The 19,829-nt window shown below is 42.6% G+C and overlaps 1 protein-coding gene across 1 annotated transcript; it reads left to right on the forward strand.

Annotated features, from left to right (window-relative positions):
- The first annotated feature begins 2,540 nt into the window (after window positions 1-2,540).
- LOC121575515 (WD repeat-containing protein 1-like) lies at window positions 2,541-19,404 on the forward strand. The gene is made up of 15 exons (XM_041888667.2): window positions 2,541-2,676; window positions 3,391-3,512; window positions 3,775-3,865; window positions 4,139-4,286; window positions 4,939-5,119; window positions 10,897-10,974; window positions 12,349-12,429; window positions 14,757-14,990; window positions 15,526-15,613; window positions 16,037-16,193; window positions 16,644-16,731; window positions 16,876-16,986; window positions 17,284-17,457; window positions 17,733-17,877; window positions 18,497-19,404. Exons 1-15 carry the CDS (start codon window positions 2,661-2,663, stop codon window positions 18,601-18,603), a joined length of 1,821 nt encoding a protein of 606 aa, XP_041744601.1. The 5' UTR covers window positions 2,541-2,660; the 3' UTR covers window positions 18,604-19,404.
- Window positions 19,405-19,829: the final 425 nt, after the last annotated feature.

The raw sequence follows: 19,829 nt of genomic DNA on the forward strand, positions 1-19,829 counted from the left end.
TACCAAGCGGTGATGCAGCCAGTCAAGATGCTCTCAATGGTGCAGCTGTATAACTTTTTGAGGATCTGAGGGCCCATGCCAAATCTTTTCAGCCTCCTGAGCGGGAAGAGGCGTTGTCGTGCCCTCTTCAAGACTGACTCCTGAGTGGCGCAGTGGTCTAAGGCACTGCATCGCAGTGCTAACTGTGCCACTAGAGATCCTGGTTCGAATCCAGGCTCTGTCGCAGCCGGCCGCGACCGGGAGACTCATGGGCGGCGCACAATTGGCCCAGCGTCGTCCAGGGTAGGGGAGGGAATGGCCGGCAGGGATGTAGCTCAGTTGATAGAGCATGGCGTTTGCAACGCCAGGGTTGTGGGTACAATTCCCACGGGGGGCCTGTATAAAAAAAATATGTATTCACTAACTGTAAGTCGCTCTGGATAAGAGCGTCTGCTAAATGACTAAAAAATGTTTAAAAAAAAAGAAAAAAGACTGTATTGGTGGTGTGTGTGGACCATGATAGATCCTTAGTGATGTGGACACCAAGGAACTTGAAGCTCTTGACCTGCTCCACTACAGCCCTGTTGAGGTGAATGGAGGCATGCTCAGCCCTCCGTTTCCTGTAGTCCAAGATCAGCTCCGTTGTCTTGCTGACGTTGAGGGTGAGGCTGTTGTCCTGGCACCACACTGCCAGGTCTCTGACCTCCGCCCAATAGGCTGTCTCATCGTCGTCAGTGATCAGGCCTACCACTGTCGTGTCGTTGGCAAACGTAATGATAGTGTTGGAGTCGTGCGCGGCCACGCAGTTGTGGGTGAACAGGGAGCACAGGAGGGGACTAAGCACACACCCCTGAGGGGTCCCCGTGTTGTCGGCGTGGGAGATGTGTTGTTGCCTACCCTCACCCCCTTGGGGCGGCCCGTCAGGAGGTCCAGCGTCTGCTAAATGGCATATTATTATTATTATTATTATTATTGAACACTGAGCTGTAGTCAATGAACAGCATTCTCACATAGATGTTCCTCTTGTCCAGGTGGGAGAGGGCTGTGTGGAGTTCAATAGAGATTGCGTCATCTGTGGATCTGTTGGGGTGGCAAATTGGAGTAGGTCCAGGGTGTCTGGGATGATGGTGTTGATGTCAGCCATGAATAGCCTTTTAAGGAATTTCATGGCTACATATGTGAGTGCTATAGTCCCGTGTAGCTCAGTTGGTAGAGCATGGCGCTTGCAACGCCAGGGTTGTGGGTTCGATTCTCACGGGGGACCAGTATGAAAAAATGTATGCACTCACTAACTGTAAGTCGCTCTGGATAAGAGCGTCTGCTAAATGACTAAAATTTAAAAAATGCTATGGGGCGATAGTCCTTTAGACAGGTTACCTTGGCATTCTTGGGGACAGGGACAATGGTGGTCTGCTTGAAACATGTAGGTATTACAAACTGGGTCAGGGAGAGGTTGAGAATGTCAGTGAAGACACTTTGCAGCTGGTCAGCGCATGCTCTGAGTATGCGTCCTGGTATTCCGTCTGGCCCTGCGGCCTTGTGAATGTTAACCTGTTTAAAGGTCTTACTCACATCGGCAACAGAGAGCGTGATCACACAGTCATCCGGAACAGCTGGTGCTCTCATGCATGGTTCAGTGTTGCTTGCCTCGAAGCGAGCATAGAAGGCATTAACTCCTCTGGTAGGCTTGTGTCACTGGGCAGCTCGCGGCTGGGTTTCCCTTTGTAATCCGTGATAGTTTGCAAGCCCTGCCACACCCGATGAGCGTCAGAGCCGGCGTAGTAGAATTTAGTCCTGTATTGACGCTTTGCCTGTTTGATGGCTCATCGGCGGTCGTAGCAGGATTTCTTATAAGCGTCCAGATTAGAGTCCCTCTCCTTGAAAGCGGCAGCTCTAGCCTTTAGCTCTGTGCGGATGTTGCCTGTAATCCATGGCTTTTGGTTGGGATATGTACGTATGGTCACCGTGGGGAGGACATTGTCATGCACTTATAAATGATGCCGGTGACTGATGTGGTAAACTTCTCAATGCCATCGGATGAATCCCGGCACATATTCCAATCTGTGCTAGCAAAACAGTCCTGTAGCTTAGCATCCGCTTTATCGGACCACTTCTGTATTGGTACTTCCTGTTTAAGTCGTTATTTGTAAGCAGGAATCAGGAGGATAGAGCTATGGTCAGATTTACCAAATGGAGTTTCTGTGTGTGGAGTAAAGGCGATCTATAGTTTTTTGCACAGGTGACATGTTGGCAGAAATGAGTTTAAATGGATTTCAGTTTCCCTGCATTAAAATCACCGGCCACTAGGATACCTGGGAATCCCCCATCCCCACACCCAACGCTGATAGCTGCATAACGTTTTAAAAATAGCTTTTTTTAACCTATTTGTCATCACATCACTCCTTAACCTCTGGGGCAAAGTGTCAAAGTGTCTTATATTTACCTTGTTGGGTATCTTCATGAACTACACTATTCAAACAAACGTCATTTCCTCAATAAGCAAGTGATCGCAAGTCTACAGCAGCTGCTCGCGTCGGAGTTTACTATATATGGGCAACACCAGGCATACCAAGAGTGTCGTTCGCTTCCGTGTTTGTGCGATTAGCAGTCTAGACCAGCCGGTGGATCAGGGAGGTTTGGTGTTTCATTCATTCGGAGGAATTAATACAAAATCAGCGAACATGTCATATGAATTGAGTAAGTTGTTTAATTTATTTTGCTTTTTGAAACAATATACAATAAAGATGGACCTTTAATCGCTTCCTCAGAACAAATGAAGACGTGCTTCACTACAGAGAGAAGCAGCTAGCTAGCTAGCTAGTTTGCTACGTGTGTATTGCACAAACCTCGCCCAATCTGCATTTTCAATCACATTTCCTGTCTTGAAAGACATCACACCACTGTGAAGGTTCCTGTGTATGAATAGCCACGCATTCGTAATTGAGTTGATTTTCCTCTTATTGGATGGAGCTTGAACGTGAACCTACTCAGTTTTGAAATAGCCATACGAAAAACCAAGGCATTGTTATGACATGTCACAGAATGTGGGTGGTTGTGCGTGCTTTTAGCAAGTACATTATACGGTCGCGCGCATAGTTGATATTTTACATTGATCTGCTAAAGTGTAATTAATCAACTAAAAGCAGAGGTAGATGTCGGCCTATTTAGTTATTGTCTTTGTGACAGACTGCTATTTACAATATGCATTTCAATGGCCTGGCATCATTACATGATACTAACCCTTTACATTATACAAGTTATAGTGTAATTCAGTTTGTATTAGTTGAAGTACAGTTCTGTAATCGTTGTGTGGGTTATTTACCTACCAAATAGGCCAATGCCTAGACTAACCTAGACCATGCCTATAACCAGATAACAATAATAACACACTTTTCCGTGTCATTCACACAGAGCATGTATTTGCCAGCCTCCCACAAATGGAACGAGGTGTTGCCAAAGTCCTAGGTGGGGATCCCAAAGGCAACAACTTCCTCTATACCAATGGAAAGAGCGTCATCATCAGGAACATTAATGTAATTCCTTCAATGAAATCAACATATCACCTGACACATTGTTCACAGCTGATAACCTAAAACTCATAGGCCTATATCTGAGTGTGTTCATGTAGAGTAAAATATGTGATTTGGGCTGCCTGGTCAGATTTATTATAGGATATCATCTCTTCCCCAGTCTATATTGCAGCTGTGTGCATTTTAAAAGTATTCTTGGGATGTGTGTGTGTGTGTGTGTGTGACAACCTGTACTAATGTTAGAGTTTTGCTTAATCTCTGACAGAACCCTGCCATAGCTGATATCTACACCGAGCACCCTCATCAGGTTACTGTCGCCAAGTACGCTCCCAGTGGCTTCTACATTGCTTCTGGAGGTAGCTATGGGTTATCATGTCTTATCATGCTTCAGATGGCAAGAAAAACGTGAAAGCTTTTCAAATTCACTCGCTTCTCTTCTGTCAATGGATTTGGCGTCTACATTGTGAATGGTGAAAAGACCAGACATAGACATTTGCATCTACCTAGAGTCCTCTCATGCGTGTATATTCTGTGGAGAATATGTAATTTGCATAGAGCCAAATGGGCAGAGATCATTTTCATGGTAGTGATACCAAATCTGCAACGTTCAAATGTAATGTTTCCTACAGATGTGTCTGGTAAGATCCGTATCTGGGACACTACCCAGAAGGAACACCTGCTGAAGTATGAGTACCAGCCTTTCGGGGGGAAAATCAAGGACATCGCATGGACTGAGGACAGCAAAAGGATTGCTTGTGTAGGAGAGGGACGTGAGAAGTGAGTCTATAGGGCCTAGTGCAGACCACAAGCAGGACAGGGAAATGGAGCCTGCACACTTACCTTCCAAATAAGCTCTCAGGTTTTGCTAACAGTGCAGTACAACAATGGTTGTATGTCATTGACGATTGTATAAGCTTTAGGTCAGCGGTCATCAACACGTAACCTGGAGAATTACAGGGTGTGCAGGCTTTTTTCTAGAAACATGATTAACTGAATCAGGGTTGTGTTCAGTAGGCATAAGACAAACTGTTTTGAAACAGAAAAACAAAAATAAGCATTATTGTGTAAATTCAGGCGATAATGTATCTGTATTTTTTTTCCCTTTCATGTCCTCTGAACACGACCCAGCATGTTGGTGCTTGGCTGGAACAAACGCTTACCTCTCTTGAAACAGTAGTGGGCAACCCTGTTCTTAAAGTGAACATCCCAGTATCTGACATAAATTCAGTATGCCAGTATGTGACATATCATGTCTAAGACCTTTTTTAAATGAGATATTTGCAAAAGTATTTTTCTTATTGGATAAGGGGAATTTCGCGTTTAACCAAGCACTTGTGAATGACCAGTCGATATTTGGTTCTGGCTGTATAGATTTAGTAAATGTTTTGTCTTGTCCTGTCCCACTGTAAATGTTTGTTCTTCCTCCCAGGTTTGGGGCTGTGTTCCTGTGGGACACTGGCTCCTCTGTGGGAGAGCTCTCGGGCCACTCCAAAGTCATCAACAGCGTGGACATCAAGCAGACTCGCCCCTACCGCCTGGTCTCTGGCAGCGATGACAACTGTGGGGCCTTCTTTGAGGGACCCCCTTTCAAGTTCAAGTTCTCAATCACAGTGAGTGTGTGATATTCCTGGAAAAAAATAAAAATATAATTGGAACTGGTTCTCAATGTCCATCAGGGTGTGTGGTTGGGAGGGAATTGTCTACAGATCTCTAACTTATTTTCATGAGTATTGCCTTGTGATACTATAGACCGGATTCACTTGGGGGGGAATTCCAACTCGAGTTAAGCGGAAATGGAACGTAATTCCCTTTTTATGGACTTTTCTCTCTACTTCTGACCTTTAACTTAAGCATGGGAATAGCATGTTATTCACCTGCTATTCATTTGGGGGTGTAGATCAAGTAAATAAAGGTGTGGTAGAGGTGTGTCTACAGATACGCTGTATTCTGAACTTAATTCCTAATAATTCCACCACCTTAACACATGAGGAAACAATGAATAAGGTTTAGCGAACCTACCAGTTCCAAGTGGGAAAAGCATCCCATCTACTTAATTTCCCCTGACATAAATAATACCATTCTCAATGCACTGTCATTTACAACTTGATAAGAACTCTTGACAAGAGCTTTTATTCTGAAAGGGATTACATTTTCTTTGTCTTCAATCTATACACAATACCCCATAATGACGAAGCAAAAACTGGTTTGTAGAAATCTTTGCAAATTTGCTAACAGAACTGAAATATCACATTTACATAAGTAATCAGACCCTTTACTCAGTACTTTGTTGCAGTGCCTTTGGCAGCGATTACAGCCTCGAGTCTTCTTGGGTATGACGCTACAAGCTTGGAACACCTGTATTTGGGGAGTTTCTCCCATTCTTCTCTGCAGATCCTCTCAGTCTGTCAGGTTGGGTGGGGAGCGTCGCTGCACAGCTATTTTCAGGTCTCTCGAGATGTTCATGTCCAGGCTCTGGCTGGGCCGCTCAAGGACATTCAGAGACTTGTCCCGAAGCCACTCCTGCGTTGTCTTGGCTGTGTGCTTAGGGTCATTGTCCTGTTGGAAGGTGAACCTTCGCCCCAGTCTGAGGGCTCTGGAGCAGGTTTTCATCAAGGATGTCTCTGTACTTTGCTCCGTTCATCTTTCCCTCGATCCTGACTAGTGTCCGAGTCCCTGCCGCTGAAAAACATCCCAACAACATGATGCTGCCACCACAATGCTTCACCGTAGGGATGGTGCCAGGTTTCCTCCAGACGTGACGTTTGGCATTCAGGCCAAAGAGTTCAATCTTGGTTTCATCAGACCAGAGAATCTTGTTTCTCATGGTCTGAGAGTCTTTAGGTGCCTTTTGGCAAACTCCAAGCGGGCTGTCATGAGGATGAGGAGTGGCTTCTGTCTGGCCACTCTACCATAAAGGCCTGATTGGTGGAGTGCTGCAGAGATGGTTGTCCTTCTAGAAGGTTCTCCCATCTCCACAGAGGAACTCTGGAGCACTGTCAGTGACCACCTCCCTGACCAAGTCCCTTCTCACCTGATTGCTCAGTTTGGCCGGGCAGCCAGCTCTAGGAAGAGTCTTGGTGTTTCCAAACTTCTTCCATTTTAAGAATGATGGTGGCCACTGTTCTTGGGGACCTTCAATGCCTCTACACAATCCTGTCTCAGAGCTCTACTGACAATTACTTCGACCTCATGGCTTGGTTTTTGCTCTGACATGCACTGTCAACTGTGGGACCTTATATAGCCTCAGGATCTCATCACGGTATCACTGTGCATTAAAATTGCCATAGATAAAATGCAATTGTGTTTGTTGTCTGTAGCTTATGCCTTCCCATACCATAACCCCACCGCCACCATGGGGCACTCTGTTCTCAACGTTGACATCAGTAAACCGCTAGCCCACATTCACTGCCCGGTACAGTTGATACCGGAATTAATCCGTGAAGAGCACACTTCTCCAGTGGCCATCGAATGTGAGCATTTGCCCACTGAAGTCGGTTGCGACGCCAAACTGCAGTCAGGTCAAGACCCTGGTGAGGACGACGAACATGCAGATGAGCTTTCCCGAGGTGGTTTCTGACAGTTTGTGCAGGTGAAGAAGCTGATGTGGAGGTCCTGGGCTGGTGTGGTTACACCTGGTCTGTGGTTGTGAGGCCGGTTGAACATACTACCAAATTCTCTATAAACAACATTTGAGGCGGCTTATGCTAGGGAAATTAACATTCAGTTCTCTGGCAACAGCTCCAATTGCATGCGCCCTCAAACTGAGTCATCTGTTGCATTGTGTTGTGTGACAAAACTACACATTTTATAGTGGCCTGTTATTGTCCCCAGCACAAGGTGCACCTGTGTAATGATCATGCTTTTTAATCAGCTTCTTGATATGCCACACCTGTCAGGTGGTTGGATTAACTTGGCAAATGAGAAATGCTCACTAACAGGGATGTAAACAAATTTGTGCACAATTTGAGAAGGTGTTTGTGCATATGGAACATTTCTGGGATGTTTTATTTATACTCATGAAACATGGGACTAACATTGTACATGTTGCGTTTATATTTTTGTTCAGTATAGATCTATTTAACCTTATCGCTGGAGACTGTGAAACTGAAGCATATCAACTTTCCCACAGTAAACTTTATGAAATTCCGTGCCGTTATGCAAAATTTAAATTGTACGGCCTTTTAACTTGCAGGGATGAGCACTCTCGAATGTCTTAATTATAGGCTACCCCAACTTTCTGTTTCCTATTTCTCATGTTAAAGATTAGCCACTATCAGTATCGACCATCAGTAGGACTAATAACCACATATTCAACTGCCAATTTACTGTTAGTTCCCTTCAGTTGTTATAGTCTACATTATCGTTACATTGTTTCGTTTACCTTCATTTGCTTCCTCTCTAAACACTTTCCCGGCTGTGTGGTTGTTGCTGAGGATCATTAGTAACAGTTGATGATATTTTTAAAAAGACATGTAGGCTAGCTAAATAAATAGTTATGGAGCACAGACAAGCCGTAACAGTTTGAACCATATGCATTGCGCAATACTTGGCCGTGTCATCACACAGTTTTTATTTTTTATTTTTTTTTATTTCACCTTTATTTAACCAGGTAAACCAGTTGAGAACAAGTTCTCATTTACAACTGCGACCTGGCCAAGGTAAAGCATAGCAGTGCGATTAAAAACAAACACAGAGTTACATATGGGGTAAAACAAAACAAAGTCAAAAATACAACAGAAATACATATAATATACAGTGTGCAAATTTAGCAAGTTATGGAGGTAGGCAATAAAATAGGCTATAGTGCAAAATAATTACAATTAGTATTAACACTGGAATGATAGATGTGCAAGAGATGATGTGCAAATAGAGATACTGGGGTACAAATGAGCAAAATAGATAACAATATAGGGATGAGGTAGTTGGGCGGGCTAATTTCAGATGGGCTGTGTACAGGTGCAGTGATCGGTAAGGTGCTCTGACAACTGATGCTTAAAGTTAGTGAGGGAGATAAGTGTCTCCAGCTTCAGAGATTTTTGCAATTTGTTCCAGTCATTGGCAGCAGAAAACTGGAAGGAATTGCGGCCAAAGGAGGTGTTGGCTTTGGGGATGACCATGGTCAGTGCTAGCAATAGATGAGGGTATACTATTGTACACTATTCTCCCTATTATAATTCTATGTACACTAATCTTCCAACATTACCATGGGTTGAAGAACCGTGTCAATTTTCAGAATGACTCAAACCACCGTTTTCGTGCGTAAACGCTCTCCAACCCTGTTTATTTTTATTCATAAATACTTTCATAAACCTAAACCACAATATCAGAGTATTATTAAATATACCAATTTGGTGCTGAAGCAGATTAATATGGATTTCTATTCATTCATCCCTAATATTCGGAACCTGTTCTCTTGATTTTTATATTCTATTGAGCATCAACAAAATTCTAACTGAAAGGTACACCGTATTTAAAGGGATGACTTAAGATAAATGTACTGAGAACCCTATTGATTGAAATCTCCACAATAAAATATGTTGGCCAGCAAGTGGGAGGGTTTTCAGCGGTTGAATGGTAACCACACCGGCAGAGCGCGTTACGACTGAGTAAGGGAAGTCTAAATTCCAAATACTGACATGTGTAGGGAAGACGTCAATTTCCTAAGTCTGAATCGCCCCCTTGGTGTTTGTCCTATGGCCGGGTTATCCCTGTCGTGAATACTTGGATACATTTGTTGACCATGGAAGGCGTCAGCATGTAGGCGTCAAGTCTACTTTGGTTGACATTGGTGTTTTGGTCACTAAGTTCGTGGTGCCGCACTGCTGGAATTAGTTTGGTAAAAAAAAAAAGTGTTTCTGATGTCTATAAAGAGTTCAAGAACAGAAACCAAAAGCCTTCATTTGTAGTGCACGTATAGAGATGTGGTCAAGGGGAAGTACTCTGGTCTTGGGCCTACGCATTTATATTCTTGGCAACTTTTTTGAGTGGTTCTCAGTTTGTTCCACTCTTTGCTTTCACATGGTATTTTGTGTACATTCACATGTTACAGTCCACATCCCCTTTAATATCTGGGTATATTTGTGAACAGCGTTTCTACATTTCTACACTCTACTACCTCAACTTATTCAGTAATAACATTTTGGTGCATTATGCCTACCAAACACTACCGGTCTTGGAGAAGTCTGCTAAAAATCCTTTTTTTTTTGCCGTTTCCCCTGCCACTACCCTTGAGCAAGAAAGCTGTCTGTCTGGACTTGGGTTTGCAACAGGCTACCACCAATCACTGTGTTTGGTCTTGGGCCACATCCATATACATTCAGTGCTTACACATCCCAATTTTACTGCCATAGGGTAGCTTGGCTACAAATATGTTGAGGGGAAACGACCCTAATAAAACAAATGCTTTTGTTTATTTTGGGCAGCGCTAAATGGCTGGCTTTGGCTTGGAGTGTATTCACAAATCATGCAAAGCCTTGCAATGAGCTGAACATTAAACAAATACACTCACTCTGTTCATATGTCTGTTTACCCCACACTGTAATGATTGTTTATTTAAGCAATGACCTCACTCTAATAGAGATTAAATCACTTCTGCTGTAGAGATGGTAGTGCTGAACATGATACAATTTGCTCTGTTAGTTAGGACTCTAATGGGCTATCCCTTTCAGTGATAAAATATAAATGGTCTCAAACCAGGCAAGATCATATGTTGCAGTCTGTTTTTAAATGTGTCTCAAACTGGTCCTAACTGTTCCACAGTCATATTTGTTCAAGCACAGTAGCACACCTGATTCAACTAGTCAACTAACCAGCGTACACTCCTAGATGGAGGCATCTTAAGAGCGTTGCGTTTAGTACTTTGGCAGTGCGCAGGCTAAGCTTTTGATATTCACGATGCTGAAAACATTTGTAGTTGGAAATGTTCATGCCAGTCTGAGCTCCTTGTAGTTCCCATGAAGTTTCAACAGAGACGACAAGATAAATTAGACTTTTACGTGCTCTAGCAAATGGGTGTTATTGCAGGTTGAAAAGGGAGCCTTATGAAACATAGGGGAAATTCTTCAGAGGAATTCTTCTAAGGGTCTCCAGAATTAGGTTGTCCCTTTGTGTGTGTGTGTGTGTATTCTGGACCAATGAGTAAGCCTGCTAACTCTCCAAAATTGCTTGAAATAACGTAATATTTTCAAGAAATAGACTAAACGTAACAAGGTATAATTGACCTGGCAACAACAACCAATATACAAATGTAGCCCTCTTAAATCAACCAGAAAATCCAGAGTTATATTTGGCTGTTTATCAAAGTTGGCGATCTTACTTTATAATCCTGCTTTTTTGGAATGGCTCGAAGAATTCTCTAACAATCTCTCCCACTCTACCCCCATCGTAGGACCACAGCCGGTTTGTCAACTGCGTGCGTTTCTCTCCAGACGGGAACCGCTTTTGTACGGCTGGCGCTGATGGTCAGGTGAGTCCGGCAGCTGCCAGAGCTGCTACATGGTCAGGGACCCAGCATCACTAAGGTTGTTTCAGAACCCACGACTGATGCTAGAACATTGACAGCCTATTTGAATTGTTATAGAAACAGTTTTTGTTTTAGTCAAATGTACACTCAACACTATGTATTTGGTCAGTGACGCTAACATTTTAAATGTGGCTCTATACCCCAGCATTTTGGATTTGAGATAGAATGTTACATATTAGCAATAGTACAGAATGTCACCTTTCTATTTGAGGGTATTTTCATACATATCTGTTTTTAGATATGAAAGCACTTTATTTGAAGAATTCATGCATATTTGGAAAAATTCACTTACTGTATTAAAGTAGGGAAGTTAAGCATCTGGTCCCATATTCCTTACATGCAATGACTATATCACGCTTGTGACTCCACAAACTAGTTTGATGCATTTTCAGTTTTTTGGATTATGTTTTGCCCAATAGGAACTGAATAATGTATTGTCATTTTGGAGTAATATTTTATTGTAAATAAGATGTTTTTGAACACTTCTACATTCATGTGGATGCTACCATGATTCTGAATAATAATGAATGAATCGTGAATGAGTGGGAAAGTTAGAGGCACAAAGATCATACCCTCCCCCCAAAAATGCTAACCTCCCCTGTTATTGGTAATGTTGAGAGGTAAGCATGTTTTGTTGTAGCCTCTAACTTTCTCACTCATCATTATTCATGATTCTTTCATGATTTTTCTTAATCATGGCATTATCAGCATAATAATTTAGAAGTGTTCAGAAACATCTTATCGACTCAATTAGAAAGCAAATTACTCCAGTCACCATTCAGTTACTATTGGGAAAAACATAACCCAAAACAAACCGCAAATGCATCCGAGTTTGTAGAGTCAAAAGCTTGCTTTACTCATTGCGTGCAAGGAATTTGGGACCAAATACAAAATTTTTGATTACTTTATACACAAGTGAATTTGTCCAAATAATGACTTCTTCAAATGGGGGGACTAGATGCATAAAGTGCTCTCATTTCTAAATGCTAAAACAGATATGTATGTAAATATCCTCAAATAAAAGGTGACATTCTGTACTGTCGCGTCATATGAAACATTTGATCTCAAATCCAAAATGCTGAAGTATAGCGCCAAAAAAATATATAATGTAGCTTCACTGTCCAAATACATGCTGTGGAGTGGAATAAGAGTACAGTAGAAAACAGCAGTGAATTAGCACATTTTGTCAGATACATTTCAGTGAAGCCACAATAATTGCTGACTGTAGGGCAGTAGCAGGCACATGTTTCTTCCTGATGGTGAAAGGAAGCAATTTTACCCTACAGTGCTGGTTCTTACTTGACCCTGTTTTCCTAGATCTTCCTGTACGACGGAAAGACGGGCGAGAAGATTGGCGCTCTGGGCGGAGCCAAGGCCCACGAGGGAGGAGTCTATGCCGTAAGTATCTCAAAAGCTTCTGTAGCGTTATTATTTTCCACGTCAACGTTCAACTCCGCCTTGTGGTTTGAAACATGTAGTCTTTGAGTTTATACTTTAGCCTGCATAACTTGTCAGGCTCTACTGATGAGGAGTGAACACCCAGTCCAGATTAAAGTGGCCATGTAGTCTTTCAGAGGGACTTGAATGTAAACAAGCAAAATGGATGATTTCCTTTTTAAATTAGGAGTGCAATGTATTCCTGTGAAAAGAAGCATTAACTAAAAGCAGGTTTACCTAGCTCAGTGGAGACCTTAGCACCCTCGAGTTAACCAATCCTGTGAATGGGTTAGGCAACTCGGGTGTGTCTATACTTTAACAGAAAAGTTGGATAAGACGGATGTTTATGAACTAGGGCCTTGTAAACAAAAAGGGAGTAATGTAGAGATCTACGGGTCTTTAGCGAAGTCCAGCTGACCTTTTGATACAGGATGCAGTGATGAGTATTAAAACTGTCACCTGTAACAAAACGACGGGCACTACGGTAGATGGCATCCAAAGATTTAAGAGTAGTAGCAGCTGTGCTTTAATAAATAATATCACCATAATCAAGAACAGATAAAGGTTGACTGAATAATCTGCTTCCTACTGTTTAGAAAAAGGCACAATCTGTTTCTGTAGGAAAAAGCCAACTTTAAATAATCAGCTCATCTGTTTTTTAAAAACATTTTATCCATATCAATCCAAATGCCTAAGTATGTATATTCAGGAACACGTTCGATTGGAGAACCATCTGAGTGAACATGTAGTACATCTGAAACATTCTTATGAGAGTTTAAAAACATGTATTTCGTTTTTCCCATATTAAGCACAAGTTTTAAATCGGCAAGGGATTCCTGCATAGGTATAAAATCTGTAGTTTTGACACAGCCAGATAAACAGTCGGGTCAATAGATGAAGTTTACAACTTTTAACAGGTTGACCAATGGTGTTTACATAAATGGTGAAGAGAACAGGTCCCAAAATCCACCCCTGTGGTACACCTTTATGTACTTAAATAAATTCAGACTTAACCCTATCAATCACGATGGCCTGAGTTCTGTCACTAAGATAATCAGGAAACCATGAAAAGGCGTCAGAGCTCAGGCCTATTGAGGACAACCTTTATTCAATAAAATAGCATGATCAACAGTATCAAAAGCTTTTGACAGGTCCACAAACAAAGCAGCACATTTCATTTTAGTGTCTAAAGCATTGACAAGCTCATTAACTACAGTGGTTGCTGTAATGGTGCTATGCCCAGGCCTAAACCCTGATTTGGTTTAGTCAAAATACTTTTCTCAGATGATAAAGAGCAAAGTTGTACATTTACCAAGGATTCAAGAATCTTAGCTAGACAAGGAAGCCTTGAAAAATGGGCGATTATTAATTTCACTACTATCCCCGCCCTTATGGAGTGGCACGAGCTAATTTCCATACTTTTTTAATATTTCCTGATAAATGTTAAATAAATAAAAAATGGGGTTATTGAGCCAACAATGATGGGCGCTGCACACTTAAACGGACCAGGATCCAATTGGTCGCCCCCTGTGGATTTCTTGTCTATTGTTAGCAAAGCATCCAGGACGTATTTCTCTGGAAATAGTCAAAGCTTTATTTAAATAGTCCCCTATCAGCATCCAGTCCAATATCATTGTGAATAGGCTTAAAGTTCTTTCAAAGAGAGCCCGCTAAAATGAAAATTGTGATTTTAATGCATCAATGATGGCATTAATTTTTCTGTAATGAGGCCAGTGTCTGAATTAATTTGTTTTGGCAGAGAGGTGGAAGTAGAACCCTTCAGGGATTTGACAGTTTTCCAGAATTTAGCCGGGTTCCCATTACAATCCGAAAGAGCGGTTACATAATAATCAGATTTAGCCTTTCTGATTTGTCTTACACAATGAGTCCTCAGTTCCTTAAAAGCTTGCAAGTCCGGGCCTAAGCCTGTGTTCCTGGCCTTGACCCAAGCTTCATCTCTTGGTAAATAAATAAAACATAATTACGGATCTTGTGTACATCACTGACATGCAGTCACTTAACACATTAAATTATATACATATTTGTGGATTAATTTACTTCTACTCGATACCTCCATTTGATTTACGTTTAGAGGTTTGGTTTTGAGCTTGAAGTCCATAACAAAAAAAGTGGACACCGGTAGGAAAATTGTCATGCTTTCCCAGCTTATACCACAAAAGAGAAACTGTAGCTGAACAGGTTTCTGCTGAAAGCACTGCTAACTGACAGTGATTCGACGCCTCCCATCTTTAACCCTGCGTCCACTCCTTCCCTCTGTTCTCCTCCAGGTGAGCTGGAGCCCCGACAGCTCTCAGCTCATCTCGGCCTCGGGCGACAAGACGGTGAAGCTGTGGGACGTGGGCACCAGCACGGCCCTCACCACCTTCAACATGGGCGCCGATGTCATGGACCAGCAGCTGGGCTGCCTGTGGCAGAAGGACCACCTGCTCAGCGTCTCCCTGTCTGGCTACATCAACTACCTGGACAAGAGTAACCCCGACCGGCCACTCCGCACCATCAAGGTCAGTCAAAAGCTTCGTTCACACTACACGATTTTCAGTGTAGTGTAAAAGCAGCTTAAAGGAGTTGGGGATCCAGAGTCGGGGCTGGAGGGGGTGTTAAGATTAGGGTATTCTTTTTAACTCTTTACAGACACGACTGGCAGGGTTTATCTCCTGATATTGACGGACTGCCCAGAAACGGTCCCTAGCAGATTTATTATCATGATGAGCACTCTACAAACATTATCTGTATTACAAAATCGTCCTTTAAAGATATTCTCAAGCCACTTGTTACTCAACACATGCAAGTAGCTCAGTAACAGGACAGAAGATGGCATACAAATGGTTCTCGGCAGTCACCAAAATCCAATAGCTCATATGACAGTTTTCTGGAGACCACTGAAATTGCTCATTTGATTCTTAAATACTGAAATCGTGCCCAAACTGAAAGTGTCACAACTGTGATGGTTTTGAGTCAAACTGAATGAATGTTGTTCACCACTAACCATTTGACTGTGTGCTAAACAATAAGTCTCTCTTATGATGTGCCTTACAGGGTCACAGCAAATCCATTCAGTCCTTGACGGTTCACAAAAACGGGGGACGTTCTTACATCTACTCTGGCAGCCATGACGGGCACATCAATATCCTTTCACTGGGAGGAGGGCATGCTGTGTCAACACTGAGGCCTATTAACGATGAGCGGTGCTTTCAGCGGAGTCCATTTCCCCTGTGTGAATGGGACTTACATAATGGGGGCTGATTGGCATTTGGAACATGAGGCTAAAAAATGCCCTCTAAAGTGCTAATGGTCAAGGCCTTGTGTATGCAGAATCCAACAGCATGATTGGCACTTATGAAGACTCACATAAAATCTAATAGCCATTTCTGCTTATGTTTTAGTTCCCATAACCGCTGCTAATGTCATTGTCTGGGGTAATTTAACAAGAGGCCCACACCACTAATGTTATGGTGCTATGGTCCCTTGTGTTAAGTTAAGCCCATGATAAGATCTGCTCCGCTGCCCTCTCCTGGTGTGTCAGACATTCCTTAACCGTGGCCTCCACATTACTGGGACGCAGAGACTGGGGAGAACAACGACTTCTCAGGGAAGGGTCACAGCAACCTGGTCACCAAGATGGTGGTGGACAATACTGACCAGCTGGTGACCTGCAGCATGGACGACACGGTCCGCTTCACCAGCGTGACCAAAAAAGAATACAGGTGGGTCCAGAAGCGTTCAACTTGGGTTAGAAGACCAGAAGCACACTTGGCATAGTGTGTGATTTGGGACTTATCCTGATATGAGATAAAAACACATTTCACCAAACTCTTGAACGGCTTCCTATGGAATATTTATGTAGAATTCCTCAGTTCTTTCTTATCTGTAGTTAGGGTAGCTTTGTAATAATAATACTGCCTGCTTTCAAGATGATTTTCACTTATTCTCATTGGGCAAGCTCGAGCAGTTGTGATGTCATACATTATGTTCATTCATAAACCCGGAGCAACATCTATATTTGACACATCCTTTGATACCACACCATTACATTTTATTAAAAGGGAAAGTACACGTTAATAGTGATCTATTGACATCAGACATTGAGTTTTCCCCAGAGGACGTAAAGGTCCATGTTAATGGAAAATGATTAGATGACACTGTTGTTTTGGCAGTGCTTCCAACCTGGTAAAGATGGACGTCCAACCTAAACATGTGTCGGTAGCAGCAGGGGGGCTGGCTTTGGCTGTGTGCATCGGACAGGTAACCAAGTCAACTCCTGATGTGTGCCCACTCATCTGTCATTCAGGCGTCATAGTTGGAGTGTATTGTAGTCAGGGTTGGGTATTTAGTCATGTTATTCATAAATGGGTGACACAATTGAATTGACTGTGTGGTGGTCCTCAGGTGGTGTTTTTGAAGGACAAGAAGAAGGTGTTCACGCTGGACAGTCTGGACTATGAGCCGGAAGCGGGAGCCATCCACCCAGGGGGCAGCACTGCGGCAGTGGGCGGGGCAGTAAGTCTCCATATAGCAACTTCATTTGAACTGGAACTATTATCATCAGTGTTGGATCCGAAGTAGTATTGGATCCGAAATAATGGAATTTCAAGATCTATTGGATGATGTCCTGTGTCATATTTCGTCAAGTAGTCTTATGTTTACACACTTGCATCGGGCACAATGAATCATTGCTATGAAACTCTTCAGAATGTACTTTCTTAAAACTGCATGCTAAAGTTATTTAGGTGTGAGTCAGATCGAACTATAGATTTCTCCCCTTGTCAATGGCATTTCTCTCCCTCCTCCCGGCAGGATGGAAAGGTCCACTTGTATTCTGTCCAAGGCAACACTCTGAAGGACGAGGGGAAGAGTGTGGAGGCCAAGGGGCCAGTCACAGACATGGCCTACTCCAAAGATGGTGCCTACCTGGCCGTCACTGATGAGAAGAAGGTTGTCACAGTCTTCACAGTGGCAGACAATTACTCGGTATGCAGCCTCTCGCATATCCCTCTGAAGCAAAATGTGCAAAAAAAAGTATCATTAACATGTTCTTCCATATTCGCTGGCCTGAATGCTAGAATTATACATGTTTACAAGAAATATATTCCTAAAGCCCAATGAACAGCAAATGCCATTTGGGTTAATTAATATCAATCAGCGCTAGTGTAATGCATACAATCATACCATCAATTTGATTGTGAGTGGAGACTTTATTTTCCATGGTGGATTCTGCATCATTTCTATTTATCCCCCTCCGACAGGTCAAAAATGATTTTTATGGACACCACGCAAAAGTAGTCACCTTGGCCTGGTCGCCCGACAACGAACACTTTGCCAGCGGTGGGATGGACATGATGGTCTACGTTTGGACAGTGAATGACGCAGACAAGAGACTGAAGATCCCAGGTGAGGGCCAAAATAGTATTCAGTGAGCAGAGGCATACACACACAAAGTATCTGGAGTTCCCCTGTTGGGCTATTTAAAGCCCCTGTGTAACCGTATCCAGATATTTCAAACCAGCACTATGGAAACTGAACGTGTTGCATGGATAATGTGTCACCACTCGACTGGGAAGCGGTTTTAAACTCCATCTCCTTTCCGTAGCAACCTTTTAGAGCTGGTAGCTAAATCTACCTTTTTGTGTAGGTAGTTAGATTTTTGTCTGGACAACAAAAGCTAACATTACAGTTTTCAGTGTCTCTGTGACAAATGACAGCATCTTTTATTACCATTGCTGCAGAATTTCTCCAAAATGTCCCTAAAATGAATTATATTCACCACCACTAGACGGCAGTAGCCTATTCAGTCAGTCAGCATTATTCCTTCCTGCTCTGCAGGAAGACATTCAAAATGCTCAATTTTCAGTGGAAAACACATACTGTATATGCACACCCAATTCTAAAATGTTAGTCTTATGACCTCTCTTGATAACCAGTCTTTTGCCCCCTTTTGCTGTAGTGTCACATTGAAATGACTGTGGTGTCACTGTGAAATAAATGACTGTTCTCCCATCCCTTTCCACAGATGCCCACAGGTTGCACCATGTCAGTGGCCTGGCCTGGATAGATGAGCACACTCTAGTGACCACCTCCCATGATGCCAGCGTCAAGCAGTGGACTCTTAAATTCTGATCTGCACAAGACCGGATCATTCGGGACAAGGACTACTGTAGACCGCTCTCTCCCTCTTACATCCTGTATCTAATTGATGGTCTCTTGTCAGCAACCCCTGAAATTGTCAATTGTCTATCATTGTAGGGAAAAGCTCATATTTAAAACAGTCCCAATGCTGTTTTATTCTTTGATGCTTTAAAATAGTTCACTAATGCACGAACAAAAAAAAAAAGGACTCAAATAGCAGCACTTGATCTCTTGAGCTTTTCTGAACAAGAAAAACAATTTAAGCTCAACATTCCAGAGGCAACAGCCTTATCTCAGTTCAAACTGAAATGCCTGTGTGTGGTTGGAGGGTCATTTCATCTCAACTCAGGGAATTAAATGAAATTCAATTTATGAATTGAAATAAAAAGTCCTTATTGAAAATAATGGAGGTATATTTTAGTTACATTCCTGAATGGAGTTGAGAATGAATGGCCCTCCGACTGTGCTTGCCTGTTAGTTTATGTTTTCAGTCGAGGTTGTTACCATTTGTATGGGGGTGGGTATTTAGCAGTTTTTTTTTCTCATCTTTCTTTGACAACTAAATTATGTAGTCATTCACAATTTCTAGTTGGAACAGATGTAGTTGGTAGAGCAATAATAGGAACTTTAAACAAAAAAGAAATTAATCATGTATACAATCTAAATGCTGTGTATTCAAAGAGGCTCCTGTACTGTTGCCGTGTTTTTGTTTTGGCTCACGATGCTCCCACTTTTTTCTAAGGGTGGATATGATTCATAATATTAATTACAATAAAAATACTTTTTTATGCATTTCTAGCAACTCATGTCCATTTCGTGCTACCCATGTTTAACGCTAACTGTGCTTGTTTTCATCTCATTACCAGGAGGGTAATGGGTAACAGTTACTGGGCTAATCAAGGGGATATACATTTACATTTTAGTCATTTAGCAGATGCTCTTATCCAGAGCGACTTACAGTTAGTGAATACATATTTTTATTTTATTATACTGGCCCCCCGTGGGAATCGAACCCACATCCCTGGCGTTGCAAACGCCATGCTCTATCAACTGAGCTACATCCCTGCCGGCCATTCCCTCCCCTACCCTGGACGACGCTGGGCCAATTGTGCGCCGCCCATGAGTCTCCCGGTCGCGGCCGGCTGCGACAGAGCCTGGATTCGAACCAGGATCTCTAGTGGCACAGTTAGCACTGCGATGCAGTGCCTTAGACCACT

Source organism: Coregonus clupeaformis, chromosome 10, assembly GCF_020615455.1.
Source record: "Coregonus clupeaformis isolate EN_2021a chromosome 10, ASM2061545v1, whole genome shotgun sequence".
NCBI lineage: Eukaryota > Metazoa > Chordata > Actinopteri > Salmoniformes > Salmonidae > Coregonus > Coregonus clupeaformis.